This window comes from Typha latifolia, chromosome 3, assembly GCF_019914945.1.
Source record: "Typha latifolia isolate L0001 chromosome 3, TyphaL0001v2, whole genome shotgun sequence".
In the NCBI taxonomy this organism is placed as follows: domain Eukaryota; kingdom Viridiplantae; phylum Streptophyta; class Magnoliopsida; order Poales; family Typhaceae; genus Typha; species Typha latifolia.
The window spans coordinates 10,639,665-10,663,628 of record NC_133088.1 but is presented as its reverse complement, the minus strand read 5'-3'; the positions used below and the strand labels follow the sequence as shown (position 1 = coordinate 10,663,628).

General features: G+C 36.3%; 1 protein-coding gene and 1 pseudogene across 1 annotated transcript in view; one reads left to right on the top strand and one right to left on the bottom strand.

Moving 5' to 3' along the window:
* Positions 1-9,020, bottom strand: part of LOC140785288 (vacuolar protein-sorting-associated protein 33 homolog) — a 45,802-nt gene extending 36,782 nt beyond the window's left edge. Inside the window, exons 1-4 of the mRNA XM_073133104.1 lie at positions 8,343-9,020; positions 8,214-8,253; positions 8,051-8,131; positions 5,977-6,171 (exon numbers count right to left, since the gene is read on the bottom strand). Of these exons, the coding sequence (XP_072989205.1) occupies positions 5,977-6,171; positions 8,051-8,131; positions 8,214-8,253; positions 8,343-8,395 (369 nt within the window). The 5' untranslated portion in view covers positions 8,396-9,020. The remainder of the gene's footprint in view (positions 1-5,976; positions 6,172-8,050; positions 8,132-8,213; positions 8,254-8,342) is intronic.
* A 5,929-nt stretch (positions 9,021-14,949) lies between these two features.
* LOC140783977 (uncharacterized) lies at positions 14,950-18,543 on the top strand (annotated as a pseudogene).
* Positions 18,544-23,964: the final 5,421 nt, after the last annotated feature.

Genomic DNA, 23,964 nt, shown 5'->3' with positions numbered 1-23,964 from the left:
AAATAAAAATCTCCTTTCCTCCCTCTCTTCTTTCCTATCCCTCTAACGGTTAGTCAGAGCTATCCCACTCTCTCCCTCACTCTTTCTTTCTTTTTATCTTTCCCTCTCTCTCCCTCGCTCACACTCTCTCTCTCTCCCTGACTCTTCCTCTTTCCCTCTCTCTCCCTCTCTCTTTGCAGCTGTTGACGGTTGCTGTCAGCAGCAGACAGCAACTGGCGGCTGCTATCAGCAGCCTGCTACAGCTGCTGCAACTAGCAGCTGCTGTCAGTAGCAGCTACTATAGCTGGCCTCCCACTCAGGATCGGCCGAAACCAGGAACTATGGCTAAATTATTACAAAAGCAAAGTGTAAAATATATATTGTAAGATTTGCTTTCTTTGTTTAGTGAGAAGTTATTGGGAAGAGACCATATAATGATTGAAAATGAGACACAAGGATAAGAAATGTCAAAAAGTAGGTGCAAAAACTTTTATGCGGAAAATTGAAACTATTGGCTATGCTATGGGTGTGAAGAAAACTATAGGCATGCAAACATACATTGAGTTGCATTTCCTCATCATAGCGTTGTTTAAGCACTAAACATGAACTCTAGAATAGGTAAAATCAAGGCAATGACGATGTTGGCACTGCACGACGTGGGGTTTGAAACAGATTTTATTGATCCGAAATGCATCCATTAAAATGGAAAAGACCTAAAATATTCTGTTGGATCCTTCTTTTATCATGTGACAAACATAATATATCATGTGAAGCCCCCAACCTTAAGAAGCTTATCTTCTCCCAGATGATCTCATCTAGTAGATGTGAGCGTAATTGGTCAACTTTTGCACTAATTTATGCCAAAACTAGAAATCATCTTTCATATGCACACTTGGAGAAATTTGTATATGCCCACTACAATATGAGGTTACATCTATAACATAAAACTGAGAATCACGAGAGAGATGAGAGTTTTTTATCTCCTGCATGCTAGTTTTTTTTCAATACGAGGAAACTATAATGGAGTGGATGCAAACTGCTAATGATTAATAGGACCGATTTTTTTATGAGAAGGGAGATCTTCCTCGACCTTATAGGTTTACTACTGAAAAGGCTAGAGTGACAGATGTAGAAAGAAAAATATCATCACAGGCTCAAGATGATTACAGTCAAATGATAGAACTTGAGTCTATAGATAGCAGAATATCTAGAGTGACAGATGTAGAAAGAAAAATATCATTACAGCTCAAGATGATTACAAGTCAAATGATAGGACTTGAATCAATAGGTAGCAGGATATCAAGGACATGCGCTCACAGGATGATATGAGTTTCTCATTATTATCATCATATCAATCACACTCACCGGAAGCACAACACTCACATATTTATAATTTATATATGTCTATGGTATGTCACTGTAGGTGCAAGTTGTTTCCGTACATGTCTAATATTCATATCACGTTATAGGAGAATTATAAAATCTACATTTGTATGAAGACTACGTGAGACATTATAACGAACAATACTATCAGTTGATGAGTTTTAAAAACTATAAACAGTTTCTATTCAACGTTCTCATATTATTCTTATGCTAGTAAATTAAATCTTTAATCCTCCCATTATTCTATGTTCAATTAAATATCAGTTTTAATTACTAAACTATTATCAATTAATAAATGTATTCAATCATATTATGTGTTGAATAATATTTCTAGTTGACTATTGCTATATCTTTAATAAAATAGATCGTTTACAAGAATAATCTAAGGATAAATGAGTCTAATGTATACTTTAATACATAAATTTAAACCAAAAATTAAGGATTGGCATGCTAAAAATCCAAAAATATCTCTAAATATATTAAAAATTTTATCAAAAGTGTATCCAGTGCGGGCCATTGGCGTGCAAGAGTGTGCAAGTTGGCATAAGGCCATCATCGACAGCAAGGAGTTAGAGATCTACTACATTCAACATATAGAAAACTATGCATCTACACAAAGTAATGACACTTAATTGTGTAGTTTAAGGAAATGAAGTATAAATAGATCCACAAGATAAGAAATGCAATAACATATGGTGCATTGGTTATTTTCGTCAATAAAAAGGTTGATTGTTATTGCATGGCATGGAGGCATGATAGCCATGGACTAGCAAGGCATGTATAGCATATTAGCAATTTGTGCCATGGCGATAAACTATAGGCCATACAATGCCCACCAATATTTTGAAAAGCAGCCGGTAGGTAACGGCAGTCACCCTATCACCTAGTGCCTAGGTGGAAGGCGGGCGACAAAGCAGGTGATAAAGCAGTCTACAATTTTTAATATAAATAAACAAACTAGTATATATAGAAATTTTAATAGTGCACTAAACTAAAACACTAAATAACATAATCACATTGGCTAATTGCTTATTAGTGATAACTGAATAACTGAGATATCTGATAACTAATTCTAGTTTATTTACATGAATCACATTTCAAAATCCTCTAATCAAAAATTATATACTTAAATAGTAGGCAAATTAGTAATTCCCCCAATTAATAATGCATGACAGTGAAAAAAAAAATCCTTCTCGTAATCTAAATTCAATAATTCATAAACCAATTAGCAATTAATTCCTCTAAATTTCTAATTAATTCCTATAACCGTATATCATAGCAAATTAAGAATAATTAAAAAATTAAGCTAGGAAAAATTAGGAACATTTAAGCTTGGGAAAAGAAAACAGTAAACCCATTGATTCAAAATGGGAGAGTGGGAGAGAGTGAGAGAAACTGAGAGAGACTGAGAGAGTGGGAGAGAGAGAGAAGGGGAGAGAGGAGAGATGAGTACTGTTGCGAAAGAGATTAACTGAGAGAGAGTGGGAGAGAAAGAGAGCATGCTGCCATCTGCCGCCTGTCGCCTTTGCCGTGGTCGCCGCCTTTCCCTATCGCCGTCTATGGAAGAGCTTATTCTAGGGTTTGCCGGTGAGAGATGTGCAGCGAGAAAGAGAGAGAGAGAGAGAGAGAGAGAGAGAGAGAGAGAGAGAGAGAGAGAGAGAGAGAGAGAGAACAAGAGAGATCAGCATGGCATTTGGTTTTTTTTATATTGGTTAATTTTATTAAACCCGATCCGCTCACTAATAACAGCATCTCGACTTGGCGGGCCGAAGCGTTGGCCCACTAAGTCAGGCTAGGCGGCTCGCCTACCGCTATTTAGCGCCTAGGCAGCCCGCCAAGGCGCTTGGCTGCCTTTTGTCGACGCCTTTCAACATGGTGGGGCGGCCGGTGGCGGCCACCTTTTCCGCTTTTTAAAACAGTGATGCCCACAGTACAAATAGTGACTCAATAGCATGACTTGGCACACTCTGGCATGGTGTTTTCCTCTCTAGCTCATGTGGTTCACCGGTTCCATTGACATCAGCCGACGATAGAGTGATTCAGTAATACCAGAGGTGTGCTTAAAGTGGAGGTTGTGTTGTCCCTATTAGGCTGGGACCTTCCCCATAAGGCCACCCTATTTAGAACAGCTAACAAAGTTATATAGAAGAATCATACACTAAAATCATATAACTAATATTATTTCTTGAATATTTCCTCAATCACATTGTTAATGTTTCTGCACTACAGTGTCAAATTGTTATTAAACTGAGTCTGAAATCAGTGAAATCCACTTAAAGCATAGATGGATAGATCTCCATGATCTCCCATTCAACTGAAAATCGAATTAATAATTTTACATAATTTTATTAGAATTTTTTGTTCTGAAAAAAACCAATTATAGGAGATATTACAGCATATATATACAGGCAAAGGATTGATCTATGTAATCTTTGCTTCAATTTCTCAGACTTCTCATGTTGAGGCTTAAAAATTTTGCGAAATCCAATATATGTCAAATTTAGGCAATGGTGGAGATTAAAATTGAGGAAATTCAAATTAAGTAATGAACCAATAGAGGTTAAATCTACGCCAATAGAGAAATATAATCTCTGGGACGCCAATAGAGAAATATAATCTCTGGGATTTTGGGTTAACAGTAGGATTAACATCGATAGCCAAGTGTTGGTAGGAGTGTTCAGGCACATGCTACCTATTAGGCAAATGCTACCCAGTGACCACAGCCAGGCATCAAAAATATCATTAGTAATAAGCAACTTTTACTGTGCAAGTGTCGCAAGGATTGCAAGTTAGTCATCAACATAGTACATACCACAAGTCATGGTCGACATAGTATGTGTCGATAAATATGACTATGCACTAACTAATATATGACAGATTGGCCATGATAGGCTTAGGATCCAAGGATTGTTGTGCATATGCCATGGCCTGTGCTGGCCACTGTTAGCTGACTATGCCACAAAAAAAGGGAGGCTAGTTACCGTTTTACTGTCATCGTCATCCTTGACGTCACTCCAATGTCTTTCTTGCCTTTGCTCAACAAGAATATCCGCAAAGTGGATCATTTTATTTCAACCTGTTTTGGGTCATCTTCTTCCTCTCGACATCTAGGGCATGCTCAAGGCAAGAAGAACAGTGAGTGTGAAGGCGAAGGCAATAGCTTCGCAATTAGTAGGAGGTGAGAGAAGGGGTGCCATGCGGCACCCCCTCATGCCACATGTCAGTACTACGCCGACACAGCAATCCTTGGGATCAACAAAAAATAATACAACTCAACATGGGTCAATACAAGTTGGCATCAAGCCGATGTTGATAAGACAATCGCATATGGTATGTGCAGCCTATGTCGAGTAGCATGCTCTGCATGACAATCTGTGATTGAGGATTTCCTTCTCATTGGCATGGAATTTGCTACGTGAGTCTCAAAGTCAAGCTTCCTTTGCTATTCCACTCGAGGAAAAATCTCCATTTTGCAAGTTTATTCGAACTCTAATTCTGGCTTAAAGTAGGGAAATTCGGGTTTCCAAAATCCTAAGCCTCCATAAAAGAATCAAGAAAAATAGAGAAATTTGTATATTCGTGGCATGGCTCCTAATTTCGGTGGATCTCGAGATGGATCGGCTGAAACGGATCCCAATCCTAACCCAAAATCAGTTAGGTGATTGGTTTTAGTTTGGGATCAACTAGCTTCGACTGCCTTGGCCGATCCATCTCAGCTGTATCGATCAAAACTAGACAAAATAGACTTAGTTTTCTTGCATTTGTAATTAATAGCTAGAATTTTATATAATTAAAAAATTAATCTGATTCGATACGGGCGACCAATACATATCATTTTTTCGAGCGACAATCCCAAGTTTCAAAACCTTAATCAGTGATACTACTTTTTCTAGTCATTTTTAGTTGCAATATGTAATTTTGGATCATAAATTATAGATATTGCTATGACACAAAATTGAACTACCAATTTCCTCAGATTTTTCATATCTTTTAAAAAGAAGTAGGAAAATCAAATTTTCCAATTTTAACCATTATTTAGTTTTTAAGTTACTGAAAGCCATTTCAATTGAATGATTGATGGTATCTACACAATCTGAGCTAGTCTACGCTAATAAAAATAGCACCATGGCATCAAGAAGGGATTTTTGGTGTTGGCACAAAAATACTTGAATTGTTCTTGATCAAGCATCCTTTGCTCATCTAGTAGTAACATGGGTAGCACTTTGATTCATTCTTGATTTGATATACTCACAAACAAACATTTTTCTGACCTATGGTTTAATCAATGTTTCATTAGCTCTAGGATCACAATCATCATTTGGTGTTCCATTTGCCTAATCAACTATCAAACCATAGTCATCTAACAAATATCAGTTACATGATAGGCAGTAAATAAGCAAGACAAAGTTCAATCAAAAGACTCAAGTGTCTATCAAATACCACTTTAGTTTGTAACATGCATTATAGGATTGAAGTCTCCATGTACATCATAAAAGAAGACAGTATCCTTTAGGTACAACTAGCAATTAACATATACCAGAAGATTTAGAGTATATATAAGAAGTCATGAAGCACAAAGGATTACAAGTTGTCACAAAGGGGACAAAATCTTACCTTCTCACAAGCAACCGTTCGGCGTGGCACAAAATAAACGAAGTACTCTCTTTGGACTCCTTTAGAGACATCATTGTGAATATGAGATGAGATGAACTTCATTAAGTTAAGCTGAGAACGAACAAGATATATCACTTTGGTGCATTCAGTTTGAACAGGATCTGCAGAGAGATGCCGCAATTCTACACCATTTTCCTAGTTAAAAGGCACCAAGCTCTTATTAGACAAGGATTTGTTGTTAGATAAGCAATGCCAAAGCACAACTAGGTAGAAAATTTTGAAAATACTGCAACTTGTAATGCAGAAATATGTAGATATGATCTTGTTTTAGGGGCTATTTGATATGTCGGAATGGGATGCAGCGCATCGTAGCACAGGGGACATTCTAGTTTCTATGCCATGGGTTTCTTAGTTTCAAAGGAGTTACACAATGATTTAAGATCTTTTTCATAATTATTTTCAGTTTCATTATGAATTTTCTTAAATAGAAGTATAAAACAGCATCATTTTCATTCATGGGTACAATTGCCACATGAACAATCTTCCCAATCATTATAAATGAAGTAATTATGTATAAGCTTAGTAGAGTAATAAGCACTTAAATGTCCCTACTAAATAAATATTAATTGCCATGTGTCAGGATGGTAGCACACCACATTACCGTATAACTACTAACACAAGGTTGCATCTAGCCATCTTAATGGCTTTAAGAGATGCATGACACCCTGTCTTGGCAAAACAAGTGTTTCATACTACTTAAGAGTAGTCGTGCAAATTAGAACCATTCCTTTCCTCATGAAAGTCTATAAATAATCTTTTGAAACTCTCATTCAAAGAAGAGATGGTACATCATAGGGTAGCAGTTTGTTCAGAGAAAGTATTCTAAATATACTTACAAAATTAATTGTCGAAGCACTCCTGTATTTAATCATAGGCATAATTAGAACTTTAGTATCCTCTCCAACATCTAAGGAGCCCTTAGAAGTCAGTGTAACATTTCAGAAGATCTTATGTATAGCATTATTAGAAATGAGCAGATGACTTCGAAAATTTGAAAGGCCCTTTTAATATGTCCATGCTCAATAGTATCAGAAGCAACATCTTTCAGAAATAACATAGTTGGAGATGGAAAGAAGACCATTTATACATTTTATCAAAGACCCACATGATTGTAAATTAGAAATATAATTCTAAATTCTAAATTCAGATACTTATTAAAAGTGTGAATAAATCCTAAATGTATACAATGACCATATTTGGCTCCTAAGATGTCCAATTGTTTCTAGGAAAACATTTCATACAATTTATACAGTTTGTCAAAAAGATATTAATATGCATAGAATTAAGCTGATATGCAGGAACTTAGTGTACTGTACCATGGTGAGTATATATGTCCAAATGTATTAACATAATTATCAAAGTCCTATACCTATGGGAATTTGTACGTACTTAGATCAAACCATAGAGGTGAACACAATAGCAATAATAGGATATATATACCAAAATATGCTATCATGTAAAAAACATTGGAAGAACCAACCTTATTCAGCACCATTACTTCTCTTGACGTAAGATTAGAGAGCCTAACATATTTACCTCAAGCTAACTCTAATCAAAGGAGTAGATCATATTATAAAAGGTTAAGAAAATTTCTGATGTTTTGAGGGTTGCATAAATCTTTGGTTTACAGCATGAACCAGAAATCAGGCAAAATCTTTATGATAACTATCCAAATTTTTGTAAGCTACAACCTTAAATCTTTACATTATTTCATGAAGCAATGAAGTGTTGACTATAATTTGATCAAACTCAACTTAATTTAGAGACATAATATGCATATTTTTTACTTCATTAGCTGCATATGCTCAAAACGCTAAACACTTCATCATCCACAAATGCATGGCTGGTGATTCAAATAAATACAGCACTTGAAACACCAAAAGAATTTTTCAAACTCCAAACTTTGAAGCAAATGATCAGTGATTCCCCACAGAATGCTCTCGCATTATGGCATTAGCAACATAAAACTAGAGCAGCGAGGTCTACATAGCAAAATTTGTAACATATATAGTACCTTGAGAAGCGATGTTTGGATCAATAGAGAGAGAGTTCCTCCAAGCCTAGGATCGATAACCAGGCACTTCTTACCACGAATCTGCCAAGATAAACCAAAAACGTTATAAGAAATAAAAGACAAATGGAAGTGAAAAGGGAAGAGGGACTTGGTAGGATCTTACCTTCTTAAGGATATTGAGGAGCTCCTTCTGAGATTGCTCCCTGTCATGTTCGGCAAAGAAAGTAAGCATAAGAAACGAGAAAGAAGGGAGAGCATAGCGACATTCGAGGAAGAAGAGATGATCTGGTACCTGAGAGCAGAAAGATTTAGCGGCGCATTGTCAAGATTCGGAATCTGAGCCATAGGAGCCCCTCCTAGGGTTTAGAATACGTAGTGGAGTGGAAGGAGGCCGAATTTGGGCAGAAGAACGGACGAAGGCTTCGTATTTGTTTCTCCCCTCTCTAATTTTATTTTCCTATTTATTCTCTTCTCCAATAAACGTATTCCTTTCAGTTTTCTTTTACGGAGCACGGAAGATGTGCGAGGACTAAGCTAACCCTTGGAAACCCCTCAATACCTCATCCTCTGCTTCATCTCCTCCTCGCCATCCGTCGAGCTCTGCCCACGAGAAACTGAGATCGGTTCCGATCCGATCACCATATTGGGCTATTTCTTCGAGGAAGAAAGCGGCGGATCGGTCGTTGATAGGATTGATCGGATTCCGTTGCCGGTTCGGCGAGTTGTTCTGCAGCGAGCACCGGTACTCGGACCAACAAGTGTGCGGCTTCAACTACGAGGCCGCCGGGAGGGAGGCGATCGCGCGGGAGAATCTGGTCGTCCGCGCCTCCAAGATCATAAGGCTTTGATTGGGTCAGCACCACAGCTCGTATCCCCGGCAAGCAAAAGGCTTCTCTCCTATCAATCGTTAAGTTTAGCAACGAGTTTATCCCGGTTGGGCATCCAGGCCGACGATACTATGGTCTGACGCAGAGTAAATTTATTTCAGGATATAAGTTTGTTGGGTTTAGATGTGCATTAGACCCTAATCAAGATCAACCTTAAATTAAGCTTGTATCAGACTTGAATTAGATTTGGCTTTTTTTTTATTCATACATCAATTAGCTATTAAGTTTGATACCACAGAAATATTGAGAGAAAAGTACCAAATTTTTGCCTATGATAGATAGCATAATAGATAAAAGAATATCAAACCCTAACGAATTTTTGAATAAGCAACCAGCATTATGCTCGAGAGCATATAAGATCTACTTAATACTTTTTCTCAATAACAATATAGCGCAAAAGAATTTGACGTCTACCAACTCTATTGTGATCATAGCTGACTCTAACACACATGGTCTTATATTCACCAACCCACAATAGAAAAGTAATGATAAATTAAGTGAGACATAGAATAGTGCCAAGTACATAACAAATAAACTCCGACATGTAGAATGACAATTAGACTTGGCTTAAAATATACTTAATTATGTTTATTAAGCCCCTCATAGATTGTCAAAAACAACTCAACTCAAAATAGACTCAAGAGTTTCAAAGCGATCCGAAATTGATCACATGACATATACTCGAAATTAATTTCAATCAGGTATTACTACGAAGTTATATACTCGAAATTAATTTCAATCAAGTATTACTATGAAGTTAAAGCTTAGTGGGCTCAGAAGTAGATCGAGCCTAATAATTTTTGATCCGGATGGTGCAATTTAGTGTCTTTTTATAGAATTGCTCTAGAAACCGATTAGTCCCCGGTTGAGCCAGATGTCTCATATAAGTATAGAAATCAAGTTTTAGCTATCATGTTGGGGGGGCCCAATTAATTGAATTTGAGGTTTTCACCAAATTAGACATATTTATGGGAAAGTAACATTACTAGAGAGAACATTTATAGAACACATGCACGTGAGAAGACTAGAGGTGCGTTGGTTGTCAAATGCATAAAATAACTTATGTACTTTAACATCAATTATTAGGATCTTGAATTCATTCAACTTTACAATTATAAGGTTTTATTTGTTCGCAGATAATTGGCATATTATGCTTTAAATAAAATTTTATTTATGTATTTATGTATGTATTGTGTCTAGATTTTGTGTATGAGTTTCAGGATAAATTATGAGTTGTTTGATCAAGATGAAAAATATTAAAGTTTAAAATTGATTTTGAAGTTTGCAAGAAGAAAATATATATAAAGTTTGGGTGAGATAGTTAGAATCATTTAAGAACTCATATGGTAAAGAAATTTTATTCTAAGGTGTTAGCAGATGGTTAGAATCACTCAAGAATTCATATGGCATAGAATATGTATTGTTAGATATTAGCAGATGGTTCTAACCACTTAAGAATCTTTGCATTCGAACTCACTTTGATATGTTTGAACATCCCAATGAATTAGTGATTCTTTTGAAGTCAATTTACACACTTTGGAGAGGTAGTCAGAAGTTATTTACGAAGGAGATATATAAGGACTTGAGATTAACCGTCTGTTATCTTAAGATCATAACTTTAAGACAGTGTGATGGAAAAGTATTACGAATCATATCTGGACTGATCTAAATATAAAAAAATTATAAAAATTTAGGTGGCGATAGTTTCATGAGTTAGGATTCTAATAGCTTTAATTTCACTTAAATCGAAAGTTTGAATGATGCAAGATCAGAACAGGGTAAAAATAGTAAATATTCGATGTTGCAATGGTCGTCAGAGGGTGGTGATGACTAAGGGTGGTGATGGATGGCTGCTGGAGGAAGATGGTTGCTAGGGTTTGAGATATCGGAAGGCTTTTCAATTACGATCTAATTTTAGAAAGATAAAGATAATCTAACGACTATGGTAAAAAATAAAAATGAAAAGAATAATTTGGCTAAACTTAGATTTATTCAATGATTCTAATCAGCACATGTCTACTCCTTTTATAGAAGTAAAATCATAGCGGATTATATCCACATGCGAATTATCTGATTTATTTGAAATTCAAAATAATAAGATAAAGCTAATTAACTAACTAACTCAAGTTGACTCGACTCGACTTAACTGACTCAATTGACTCAACTAACTTAACCCATGTGATCAGATCGTAACAAAAAATGTTAAATTATTTTCTATACATTCCATCTACTTCAGATCTTGAAGTGATTCATTTGAGTGACATTGAGACAGAAGCATCAACCTCGATTGAAGGACATTAAGATTGAAAATCAATCAAGAGAAGTAGTCCACTATAACAAAACTAATTTTCCCCGACATTTATATTTTGACATTTAAGAAAATATATAATATAATATATATAGCGAAAATTGGTGAGACCCACATCAAATGCTAACTTAGCGACACTTTAACAAAATATCAAGATTAATCAAAAGCAATCCCGATATTTCTTAGCAACAATTAGCATCTGTCGGCAATTTATTCGTTTGCCAACACTTTTGAAATGTTGGTAATGGTAGTTTTGTAAAAAAAACCATCGCAATACCTCTCTTTTGTTAAATCACGCTATCGTTTTATATATTTTTGTCAACTTAAGTGTGAGTGTATTATATTAAATGGTGGTGTGGAATATCAAATGACTTATCCCACTTTTAGTATAGAGTTTTAATGACAAACTTCCCATAATTTCACCTTGCATGAGGATCGCTTGCTACGTGACCTTTCACCTTCTTTGATCATCTTCCTCGCAACACATCACTGAGACCATCTTCCCTTTGACGCTCCACATTTTTTTGTCTTCACTTCAAAGCTTCGTCGACATCATCTTCTGATCGACACTTCTCTTAGACTACTTCTTCCCTTCGATGTGCAACATTTGTCATCTTCTTGTGAACACTCGGCGTCATCTTTGCGTCGATGCTCCACCTCCTTTGTCTCCTCTGTGAGTAATTTTTACAAATATTTTTGTTTAAATAATATATTATTCAGTTTAACAATAAGCATAATCTAGGGTCTTCATTTGCTTGGAATAGCAAACCAATTTTGAGAATCAAAGTCAGGTTTTATATATGATAAGCTAGGTTGGTTGAGAGTTCTTTAAAAGATAGTTGATCATAATCCTTTAATTTAGTCTTTAGGACTTAGTTAGATTATGTACAAGTCAAATATATTGTCATGTGCTTTCACAATAGCAATAAGTTAAATGAGATGTTTCATGTTTACCATGATCAAAATTGCAAACATATATGTCTATGTTTGTGTGCACAGAAAAGAGTTCCACATTGTTTAAGTTCTTGAATGTTTTACATGGTAAGTGCAAAGGTTCTTAAGATAAGCTATCGCCTATCAAATTATAATATTTCTTTTATTTTTTCTTTCCTGATAGTGACACATGGACTTTATAAATCCTACCTCCGATTAGTTACTATGATGGAAGTAATAACTTTATATTTGGTTATGATTGACTACAAGATATGAATATTCTCTTGACTTTACATTATTGGTATTTTTTTAGAGATAATTCTTTTTTCACCCTACTATCACCGATTTTCATAATGATCCTTTGAACTCTTTTTTTGGTACACATTGACCCTTTGAACTATTAGAAATATATCACTTGACCCCTCCGTTAGAATTTTATTACCCATTTATATTCATAAGTTATCATGTGGTAATCATGTGACAAATATATGCCAGTTTTACCCTCATAAACATGCGCAAGTCACATGCAAGCCAAAAGGAAATTTTAGATGGACTAAAATACCCCTCCTCCTTCTCAACAAATTTCAACCCCATTTTTGTCTAGCTCATCCACCCAAACCACCACCACTCCTCCTATACTACCACCAGCACCAAACCCTCCACCCTGCCCACTACCACTGCTAGCTCCACTACCACCGTCGTCGCCACCGCTAAATCCTCCTCCCTACCCATTACCACCACCAACTCCACCTTTGGCACCAAACCCTCTAACCTAGAGAGATCACACGCGGGTTGGAGAATAGCGAGCATCAGCCGAGCCGACTTGGCTCTACGAGAGGGTGGCCGAGCCGGACTTGGGCTGGGCCTTACCAAAGGGGTTCATGGAGCCGACATGCACTTCTCGTGCCACCCTCGGCATCCCGCTCGGAGGAGGAAGGAGAAAGGAGAGCTCTTGTAGATATCTCCATAGAAGGCGAGAGGAAGAGGCTAGTCCCCTGAGGTCCATTGACCACCTGCACTGTTATGGTGCCTAGGGCTAGCGACAAGCTCAGATCACTCCCTTACTTTCATCGGCATCCTCACCCTTCTACTCTATCATGGTGATTGTTGCTCATCGCCAAATCTCTAGCTCGTTCGCATGCGCTACCACCACTCAACATCTAGCGATGACACATCCAAAAGTTGGCTGGTGCAAAGAAGACTAGGGGATGTAGAAGCATCACCATTGCCAGCTAGATAAGGTGTCGTCGAGGGGATCCGAGTGCGAATCTGTCTCCATGAAACATCTAACCTTAGAGGTGGAGGGGATCCTCGTCGATCACGCTGAGGAGGGAAGCCATCAAGTTCTTTGTAAGGAGAGGAATGAAGAATTTTGGGAGTGTAACAACCTAAAAAGAAATAAAATTATTGCATGGCACGATGTGGCTGGCCACGCTGTGGCCAACCTTGTGCCATGCAGCAGCAAGCCCCGCCGCCGTCACAAACACCCTCCTACCACCTCTCTCTCTCTCCTGGTCACTCCCTCTCTCCCTCTCTCTCTCTCTCCCTTCCCCCTCTTGCCATCGTCGTCATCGCCACTAAGGTGAACCTCCTCTCTCTTCTCTCCTCTCTTCCCTTTCTTTCTTTCTTTCTCTCTCTCTCCCTCTTTTTCTTGCCCATGGGCTCAGGCTCGTCAAAGCCGAGCCGTCGGCAAGAGGTCAATGCCCTCCCTACCGCCCTTTGTTTGCACCCCTTCATTTCTTTTCATATGATCATGCTGGAAGCCAAAACATATATATACATAATTATATAATATATCCTAATTTGAGAAAGGCATATAGAAGATAAGACTACTCATAGTAACTATAATTACCAAATAACCACTCATTCACATTGCTACAACAACGATCAATCCTCGATAGAAAAGTCCACTAGGTCTTGAATAGGGGGTTGGAATCTGAAATTATTTATAACATATAATGTCAGTCTTTCAAGTAATTACAATTAACCTGACTAAAAGATACTTTCTCATTGTAATCATATACTATTAATTCCTATATTTGTTTTGTTATTTATTAACCATAATTATATTATATAATAATTTATTTAAGACATAATTATCTGCCTATTATTCTCTTTGATAATTAAGAAAATAAGAATTAAATTAATGCAAGTACTACATATAAATATATGTATATAGCTCTAATAATTATTATACTTAGCTAGGATTAATATAGTAATTATATTGCATGTATTTTACTAATCATGGAATAATTAGATTTATTTACTAATCATGATATAATTAGATTTCATTCATAGAAATTAATGCTACAATAATTATTAACTAATAACATAATTTAATCATTCTTACAAAAATAATAATGAGTTGTTCAGTGCTGGGCTCAACCCAGCACCTCAAAGCCTCAGAGTGCTAGGCCAAGCCCAGCACCCAAGCGCACCCATGTGCTGTGCCAAACCCAGCACCACTGTAGCTAGGGTACTCGAGAGAGAAGAAGAGAAAGAGGAGAAGAAGAAGAAGAAGAAGAAGAAGAAGAAGAAGAAGAAGAAGAAGAAGAAGAAGAAGAAGAAGAAGAAGAAGAAGAAAGGAGGAGGAGGAGGGGGCCGAGCCGCAAGGGAGGGGAACGGCCGCTGGTAGCCACTCAGCAGCCAGCCTCTCACCGGTGGCTCGGTCCTCTGGTAGCCCCGAGAAGAAATAGAGAGAGGTAGAGAAATAGAGAGAGAGAGGCTCACCAACGGGTAGAAGAGCCAACGATGGCTCTTCCCAACAGTCGATGGTTGTTGAGGGACTAGAGGGAGAGAGAGAGAGAGGTCGAGGTGGTTACGTGGCGACGGCGGAGTGGCCGGTGAGCTCGATCCCACCTCCATGCGTCGCCGCAACGCCAAGAAAGAGTGGCTCGGTGGAGGTGTGTGGAGGTGGGACCGAGAGTGGAGGGAAAGAAATAAGGAGAGAGAGAAGGGAAGGGCAGTGGCCCACTAGCTGAGGCCCGCCCACCGCACACGCTATGGGTGGTGTGCTAAGATGGGGCTAAGCCTGCCCCTCCCTCACCCTTGGCCTAACAAGCCGGCATGGGGAGGGAAGAAACAGAGGGGTGAGTGCGGGCACGTGGCCCCGCCCCCTGCTAATTAAATTTTTTTTCTGTGTTACAGCTATAATTTAATAGTAGCTTTAAACTTGACGACCGGTAACTAGAGTTTTTTGCACCTTATTTTACACCTCACAGTCTCATCAAGGCTTCCTCAAGAATATGCAGATTTTGTAATTCTAGGAATGCAATACTTATCATGATTGTGATCCTTTTTTTTTTAGCATTGTAGCAATTTTTTGAACTTTGAACTCTTTTTTCTCCATATTAATTTGATAGAAATTTTAGAGTATAGAAGAATTATATCTCATTTGGACAAAAAAATTAGATAAGAATGAAGGAGAAAGAGAGAGAAAAATAATATTTAATGGTACTTTCTTATTTCTTATTATGCCAATATATAACTTTTTAATAACTTTAAATATAAAAATACCTAAGGAACATTTCTAGACAAGAGTTGGATCAATAAGCCAAGGTAAATAAATTATAACCTATTAAAGTTGAAAAGTACTTTTGTTATAGATTTTCTAGAAATATCGTACATTTTTGTGCGAAGTCCAGTGTCAAATATGAAAATGAGATATAGTAGAATTCATTGAATTTTCTTTTAAAATGCATCTAAGGAGGATATGATTCTATGCCCATATAAAAAGTGCCCTAATATTTCTTGGAGAGAGGAGAATGTTGTATATGAGCAATTATTATATTTATGAAAAGCTATACAAAATGAATCTTTCACAGAGAAGTCAATTCTATACCAATACATAATCAAAAATCATTCACAAGATGATTTTTGTGATAAAATTGATATTATGATACATGATGCTTTTATCTCAAAGTCAAATTTACACCTAGGTGAAATAGGATTTGATGATCTCATTGATGAGCTAGATGAGGATGCCAAAAAAATTTACCATTTGTTTAATGATGCAAAATAGGAACGATATCCTGACTGCAAAAAGTTCCAAAATTTTCTTTCAGTGTACATCTATTGTAGATAAAATATTTAGGTGGATAGAGTAATAAAAGTTTTGATATGCTCCTTTGATTATTAAAAGAGGCTTTACCTAAGGGTGATAGCTTACCAGAAAGCTTCTATGATAGCAATAAACTTATTAAAAACTTGGGCCTAGGTTATGACAAAATACACACATGTCCAAATAATTGCATCCTATATAGGAAAAAGTTTGCCAAGGAAACATCATGTTATATTTGTGGAGCTTCAAGATGGAAAATAGTTGAAGAATAATCTAATAGTAAAGCCACAAATCAAAAAAAAAAAAAAATCTAAAAAGTCCCAACAAAGGTATTGAAATATTTTCCCTTAAAATCAGGGCTTTAGAGATTATTCATGTAATAAAAAAACAACTTCCAATATGAGATAGCATAGTGAAGTCACACAAAAGATGGAATGCCAAGGCATCCTATTGATTCTCTTGCTTTAAAAACTTTGATCATAAGAACAAAGTACTCTTGTTAGGTCCTTGTAATGTACGACTTGGTCTTTCTAGCGATAGGTTTAATCTATTTTGCCTAATAGGTATTTCTCATATTGCATAGCATATTGTATTAATTCCTTACTACTTACCTCTTTGAATGTGCATGAAGCGACCGTATCTCATTATCTCATTACTTAATCCCAATCCATCGGTTCTAGGGAATGATATTGATGTGTTTATAAAACTCTTAATTGATGATCTAAAGAAATTATGGTTTGATGGAGACAAAACCTAGGAGAACATTCCAAATGCATGCTACAATTTTATAGACCATTAGTGATTTTCTTGGTTATGCATCTTTATCTGGGTGGAGCACTAAAGGACGTCTTGCATGTCCGTCTTGTAACAAAGATACATGTTCTAAATATTTAAAGCATGGCAGAAAGTTTTGCTACATGGGTCATCGTAGGTTTTTGGACAGTGGTCATAAGTTTCAGCGTGATACAAACTTTTTTTATGGGAAGCATGAAAATAGAGAAGCACTCTCTTCTCTTTTCGGAGATGATGCTTTAAATTAATTAAAGGATGTGATTAACGTTTTTGGTAAATGCAGTCAAAAGAAATTTATAAAGAAATGTGGGCAAGGAGAAGTCATGCTTTCGAAATATAATTGGAAGAATAAATTTTAAATTGTCTTACTAGGAAATTAATGCAAACTGGGTCGGGTCGAATCATATCATGAGGACATTGGGCTCGATAGATAGAGTCTATTTATCTTTTAATTAAGTCATATTTATCTTTTATGTAATCCCTTAAAGTAAGTCTTGTTAAGTCATATAAGCTACTAAGGCAAGTTTAATTAACTCACTAAGTCTCTAAGACAAGTTTCTAAGACAAGTACTATATATAGAAAGGTTGAGTTTCTTTGTTTATTCATCCAAGTATCCAAACATTGAGAATATTATCACATTTACGATTTTATTATAGCCTTTAGATCGTCTTTAACTTTATAGGAGTAGATCATAATCGTAGAGCCCCTCCAAAACTTCCAAACCCTAGCCACTACCTTCCTCTAGCAACCACCCCACTATACGATTGTCCACCACCACCCTTGGTCATCTGCCACCCTCCGACGACTATCGCAACGTCAAATATTTATCAATCTGTCTCGTTCTGACCTTTCTCTACTATTTTATTTATATCTTTTTATTCCGATATCCGATTTACATGAAATCAAAACCATTAAAACCCCTAACTTCTGAGGCTATTATCATCTAAATTTTTATAATTTTCTTATGTCCAGATAAATTGGTCTAGATCTAGTTCATAATAGAAATACTTATATTGTGTCACAATCTCAATGTTATACATATCGAGAAAAATATTTGTGATAATATTCTCTATACCCTATTAAATATGAAAGGAAAGTTTAAAGAAAAAATGAAGACTCAAGTTGACCTCCATGGTATGGCATTGACATGATCTTCATCCAGTAGCAAGGGGAAATAAACATGATCTCGATCCAGTAGCAAGGGGAAATAAAATATATTTACCTCCAGCATGCTTCTCAATGAGCAAGAAAGAAAATGATATTTTTTGTAAGGCACTGAAAAAAGTTAAATTTCCAGATGGTTATGCAGCTAATATTTCAAATCATGTACAATCTAAAAGAGAGAAAATCTTAGACCTCAAAAGTCATGATAGCCATTTATTAATACAACATTTGCTTCCTTTGGTTACAAGAAGAATTTTGTCAGAAAATGTCATCTCGGCAATATTAGAATTAAGCAATTATTTTAAAGAGTTATATTTTAAAGTAATTCATGTAAAGGACATTCAATAGTTACACTCTCGAATTGCCTTCGACATTATGTCATCTTGAGAGGATATTTTCGCTAGCATTTTTTGCTATTATGGTGCACTTAACTATTCATCTTGTTTGTGAGGCTAAAGTTGGTAAACTAATTTATTATCGCTGGATGTACGCCATTAAGAGGTATAATTAAATATTATTTATATTCCAACTATAAAATATATATAATTAGATTTGATATTTGTTCATAGCTATTTCTATTTGTTGAGTTTAAAGTTGTATGTGGGTAATAAAAGTTGTCCAAAATGTTCAACTGTTGAAGGCTATTTAATTAAGGAGAGTCTAACATTTGCTCTCGTAATTTACGTGGTGTCAGAGACTAGATTTAATCATCTAGTAAGAAACAATGACATCAATTATTCCACATCACTACGAAAATAATTTTTATCAATTGGAATCATCCTTTGGATGATATTGAGCTTATCACTTTGGATTGCACAAGATTGCCACAAGTATAGATATATCTTATTCAACTACGACTTTATCGAATCTTATCTTACGTAAGTTGCTTATCTAACACCTTTATAAGTTCTCTTTGTACACTTATGTAATTTATCTCTATATACAGAAAGTATCTTTAAGAGATAAAAACTCATAATCATCGTTTACGAAGACAAGCTATAGAGAAAATGCTTGCTGAATAGTTTAAATATCATGTAATTAAGGATAATAAAATTAAGTGTAAGAAAGAGTTTATTTCAGTTTTTTATTTTGTAAATGTAGAATGACATTTTACCTTTTGTTTTTGAATAGGATGACAAATTGGTCAAAGAAGGTAGTGAGGAAATTCTAGAGGAAATTAAGTGGTTGGTAATAGGTTAGCAAAAAAAATATAAACTCTATATTATCAATGGGTTTCGATTTCACACTAACGATGTTAAGAAGCAGAGAAAGACTCAAAATAATGGAGTTATAGTGATAGCCAAGACATCAAGTTTTGCTAGTTCTAAGGATCAAAATCCTATCAAAGGAAACTTGACATATTATGTTCTTAAAAAAATAACTGAACTAAATTACCACAACAAAGTTATGGAAATATTGTTCAAGTAGACTAGATAGATGTGCGCTATGAAGGTAGAGGAATTAAGAAAAATGAACTCGATAACATTCTTGTCAACTTCAATCATCTTTCAAGTAGTAGTGCAAATTTATCAAATGAACCATTTAAAATGTCATCACAAGTTGAATAAGTCTTTTATGTCCAAGATTTACAAATTTTTACACTATTTCATAGCTTTTCCTATTTGAAAGTTTGTTGTCAACATTTACAAATTATTTGTAATTTACTTTTGTGACAAATGTTGAATATCCGTAAATGATGCTAAATATAAATTTGCAACATTTATAAATGCCAATAAAACATTATTAGAATGTCACTAATAACATATGTGCTAATAGTTTCCTGTAACGCCCTCGCCCGGCACGAGCACGTGCAAGCCTACGCGGCCACATAACACACGTGACGCACGAGACGGTCAGGCGGGGCCTGTCACGCACAGATGCACTCCTGTGCACATATAATTATGACATCATCAAATAAAACCTACTAACATATGTATGCTCACATAATTCATCACCCAATAAATTATATTATCAACCAAATAAACCTGTTAACATATAAATATCCAAGTCAACAACACCCATACTAGATAGCTACATAATCTGGCAGGGCCCACACTATAACAACCTTTTTTTTTTAAAAAAATTTCTTTGCAATAGGGCTCAGTATGGGGGGTGCCACGCACCCCCTCGCATCGCCGCAGCCAACCGGCTATGGCCAACTGGTTGCGGCGGGCCTTAGCGCCGTCGTAGCCACTGCCAACCCCCCAGCGCCTCTCTCTCTCTATCTTTTTATTCTCCTCTCTCCCTCTCTCTCTCTCCCACTGCCGACCTGCCGCCGCTATCGTCGTGTTGCCGCAGGTGAGCCTCCTCCTTCTTCCTCTTCCTTCTTCTCTCTCTCTCTCTATCACTATCTCTCTTTCTTTCTCTTTTTCTTACTTTGGGCTAAGCCCGTCGGAGCCGAGCCGTCGGCGAGAGGCCAGCAGCTGGCTGGCCACCAACTGCCCGTGCCCTCCCCGTCGGCCTGGGTCCGCACCTCCCTTCTTCTTCTTCTTCTTCTTCTTCTTCTTCTTCTTCTTTCTTTCTTTCTTTCTTTTTCTTCTCCTTCCTTGGCTTTTGCTCCTTCTTTTTCTGCACAGTGCTGGGCCGAGTCCAGCATTGATGGCAGTTTTTTTAATTAATTAATTAATTATTTATTTATTTTATTGATGTTATTTATTTAGGTTTTTCCTTCTTAATTAATGCAAATAGATTATTTAGACATTAATTATTTTAATAATAATATATATTCTTCTATGATTAGTATTAATTATAATTTATATAATCAATGATTAATTAGGTATAAATATAAGTAATACTCATATAAGTAATACTCATAATGCAATGTAGTCTCCAACTGTATCGTCGACACATGCATACTCATACTAATCTATTACATGCATACTCGTGCTAATCTATTACATGCATACTCATGCTACATATCAACTCGGTAAACAATCATAACAGTAGAATCATCTCTGATCATCTCTATATATATCAACAATGTACTCATATTCCAAATCAGCATAATCGAATGTATGATAAAATATGCTCGACTATAATCATCTCTAGATAAAATCATATAATCATGCTGGAGGCCAAAACATGCATATACACAAATATACAATATAACATAATTTGAGAAAGGCGTCTAAGGGATAAGATCTACTCACCGTCTGATCAGAAGCTACAAACCACGCATCTCTCACGTCCGTTAGGTAACCAAGTGATACTCACCGCTAGCAAGGTCCACGGGGTCTCAAATAAGGGGGTTCGGGATCTGAAATATTTAAGTAGTATGATGTTAGCTGTTTATCTAATTAGAATTAATTCAATTAAAATATAAATGTTTATTAGATTTAGAATCACTTTTCTTTATTTTTGATTACATAACTAGGTCTATAATATAGATACGATTCAAATATTATAATTCTTTATTATTATAAAATGTTAGTTATAATATAAGGAGAAGAGGCCTGTTTCCTTTTATATAAGAGTATTTCTAAATATATAATTATAAAATAAAATAAAAGGCTAAAAAAGTATAGAGGTGGTCTAATTTTAATTAATTTTATAATTCATACACTATCTTGATTAATTAGGGACAACGCAGTCTTTACTCAATAAAATAATAAATAAATAACTAAATAAACTTAGTATTTTATTTGTTGCAGAATAATCATAAAATTAATATAAATACTTAAAATATATATGATGAGGGTATTAGAATATAAATCTAATAATTATAATTTACAAATCTATCTATTAATCTAATAGATATGTAAATAAATAAATAAATATAAGTATTACCTATATTTATACCTAATTATTCATTAATTATAAAAATTATCATTAATAAAATTATATTGAAGGATATATAATATTATTAAAATAGTTAATGTCTAAATAATCTATTTGCATTAATTAAGAAGAAAAATACCTAAATAAATAACATAAATAAACTAATTAATTAATAAATTAATTATATCTGCCATCAATGCTAGGCCGAGCCCAACACTGTGCAGAAGGACAGAGAAGGAGCTGAGGAAGAAGGAGAAAAAGAAAGAACGAAAAAAGAAAGAAAGAAGAAGAAGAAGAGAAGAGGAAGAGAAGAAAGAGAGGAGGTGAGGGAGGAGGTTGCGGACCCGGGCCGACGGGGAGGGCACCTGGCCGCGCCGCCGCCGCCCGCCGGCCTCTCGCTGGCGGCTCAGCTCCGACGATCCCAACCTCGGGCAAGAGAGAGAGAGAGAGAGAGGGAGAGAGAGAGAAGGAAAGAGAGGGGGAGTGAGAGATCTCACCGGCGGCGGCGGCAGCTCCAGGGAAGGTGCCGGTATAGAGAGAGAGAGTAGAGTGAGAGGGTGGCCGAGAGAGAGAAAGAGAGAGAGAGAGAGATTTAAAGAGAGAGAGAGAGAAGGCGGTGGAGGAGGAGTAGTGGTGCGGCGCCGGGGCCCACCGCGGCCAGCTGGCCGTAGTCGGTTGGCTGCGGCAGCGGCCGCAAGCGCGTGGCGCCCCACCAAGCTGCATGAGCAGCTGGCATGGGCACGAGGCCGGCCACAATGTGGCCGGTCGCGTCGTGCCCATTTTTTTTTTTTTTGGGATTGGGTTGTTATAACAACAAACCATCAAGATACAACTAAAATAACTAATACAAGAGTACGCTATAATTCGACCTCATCTTATACAAATCATCGTCTAATACAAAAGAGTAAAAATATCAAATACTGGTACAACTCAATTTCTATATAAACTATCATCTATACTGTCTCGCATCTATAGCTCACCTCATCTTTGCTCTAAACTATCGCATTAGGGTATCTCAAGGCGGTATCATGTACCATAATATCTGTGGGGGTTAAAATGAAAGAAATAAAGAGAGTCATGAGCAAAAGGCTCAGTGAATAAACCTCACCCCGAATCAGTGATGCCAAACAGAGAGTAAATCATGTACTGGATAGTATGAATCAGAAAGATTATCATGTCATGAATGAATATGTGAATGTATCTTCAATAATATAAATGAAAAGTAGATAATATGTAATAACTGATAAAAGTATATAATCCTCGACAATGAGTAAACAAATTTTTATGTTATACTATCATTACAACTCTCTCTCAAATATGACACATGATGCATGTCGATCATGACCATGCTATGATATCAAATGCAACCATATATGATGCATATTGATCACTTGATAATTAGGTAACTAGATGATAATGAAATCATATATATTTCTCAACATTACAATTATCACCAACATCTCGGTATAATATCATCATACTAGACCACTATGCACAGTCAACACCCGGTACCCGATCTCAACATCATGTATGAAGGCTTAGAGCATACTCTGCTACATGTAAGAGTATCTCAAATATAACCATACCCTGCCACCCGCTAGGGTATCAATATCCATCCAGACCGGGCACCCTTCCTAGTTGAAAGAAATCTTGTGAGGATAACTCACCACATATGCCCTAACGAATGGCATGTGTTCGAATGTCTGCTGCGCACATAAACTAACGACCTCGGAGACTATGTCGAGTGATCAATCATCCACCAAGCGCGTCCTAACCCTCACGCTCACTGGTATATCCTCACGCTTTCTATCAACTATCCTATCAATCACATTTCATGCTTTGTTTCTAAATGATAGATCTAGTACGATAACAAGTCAATACATAACAGGATTTTAGGTGGAATAGGAATCAAGAGAAAAATAATGCAATATAGTCTCCGATCATGTAGTCAACACATGTATACTCATGCTAATCTATTACATACGTACTCAT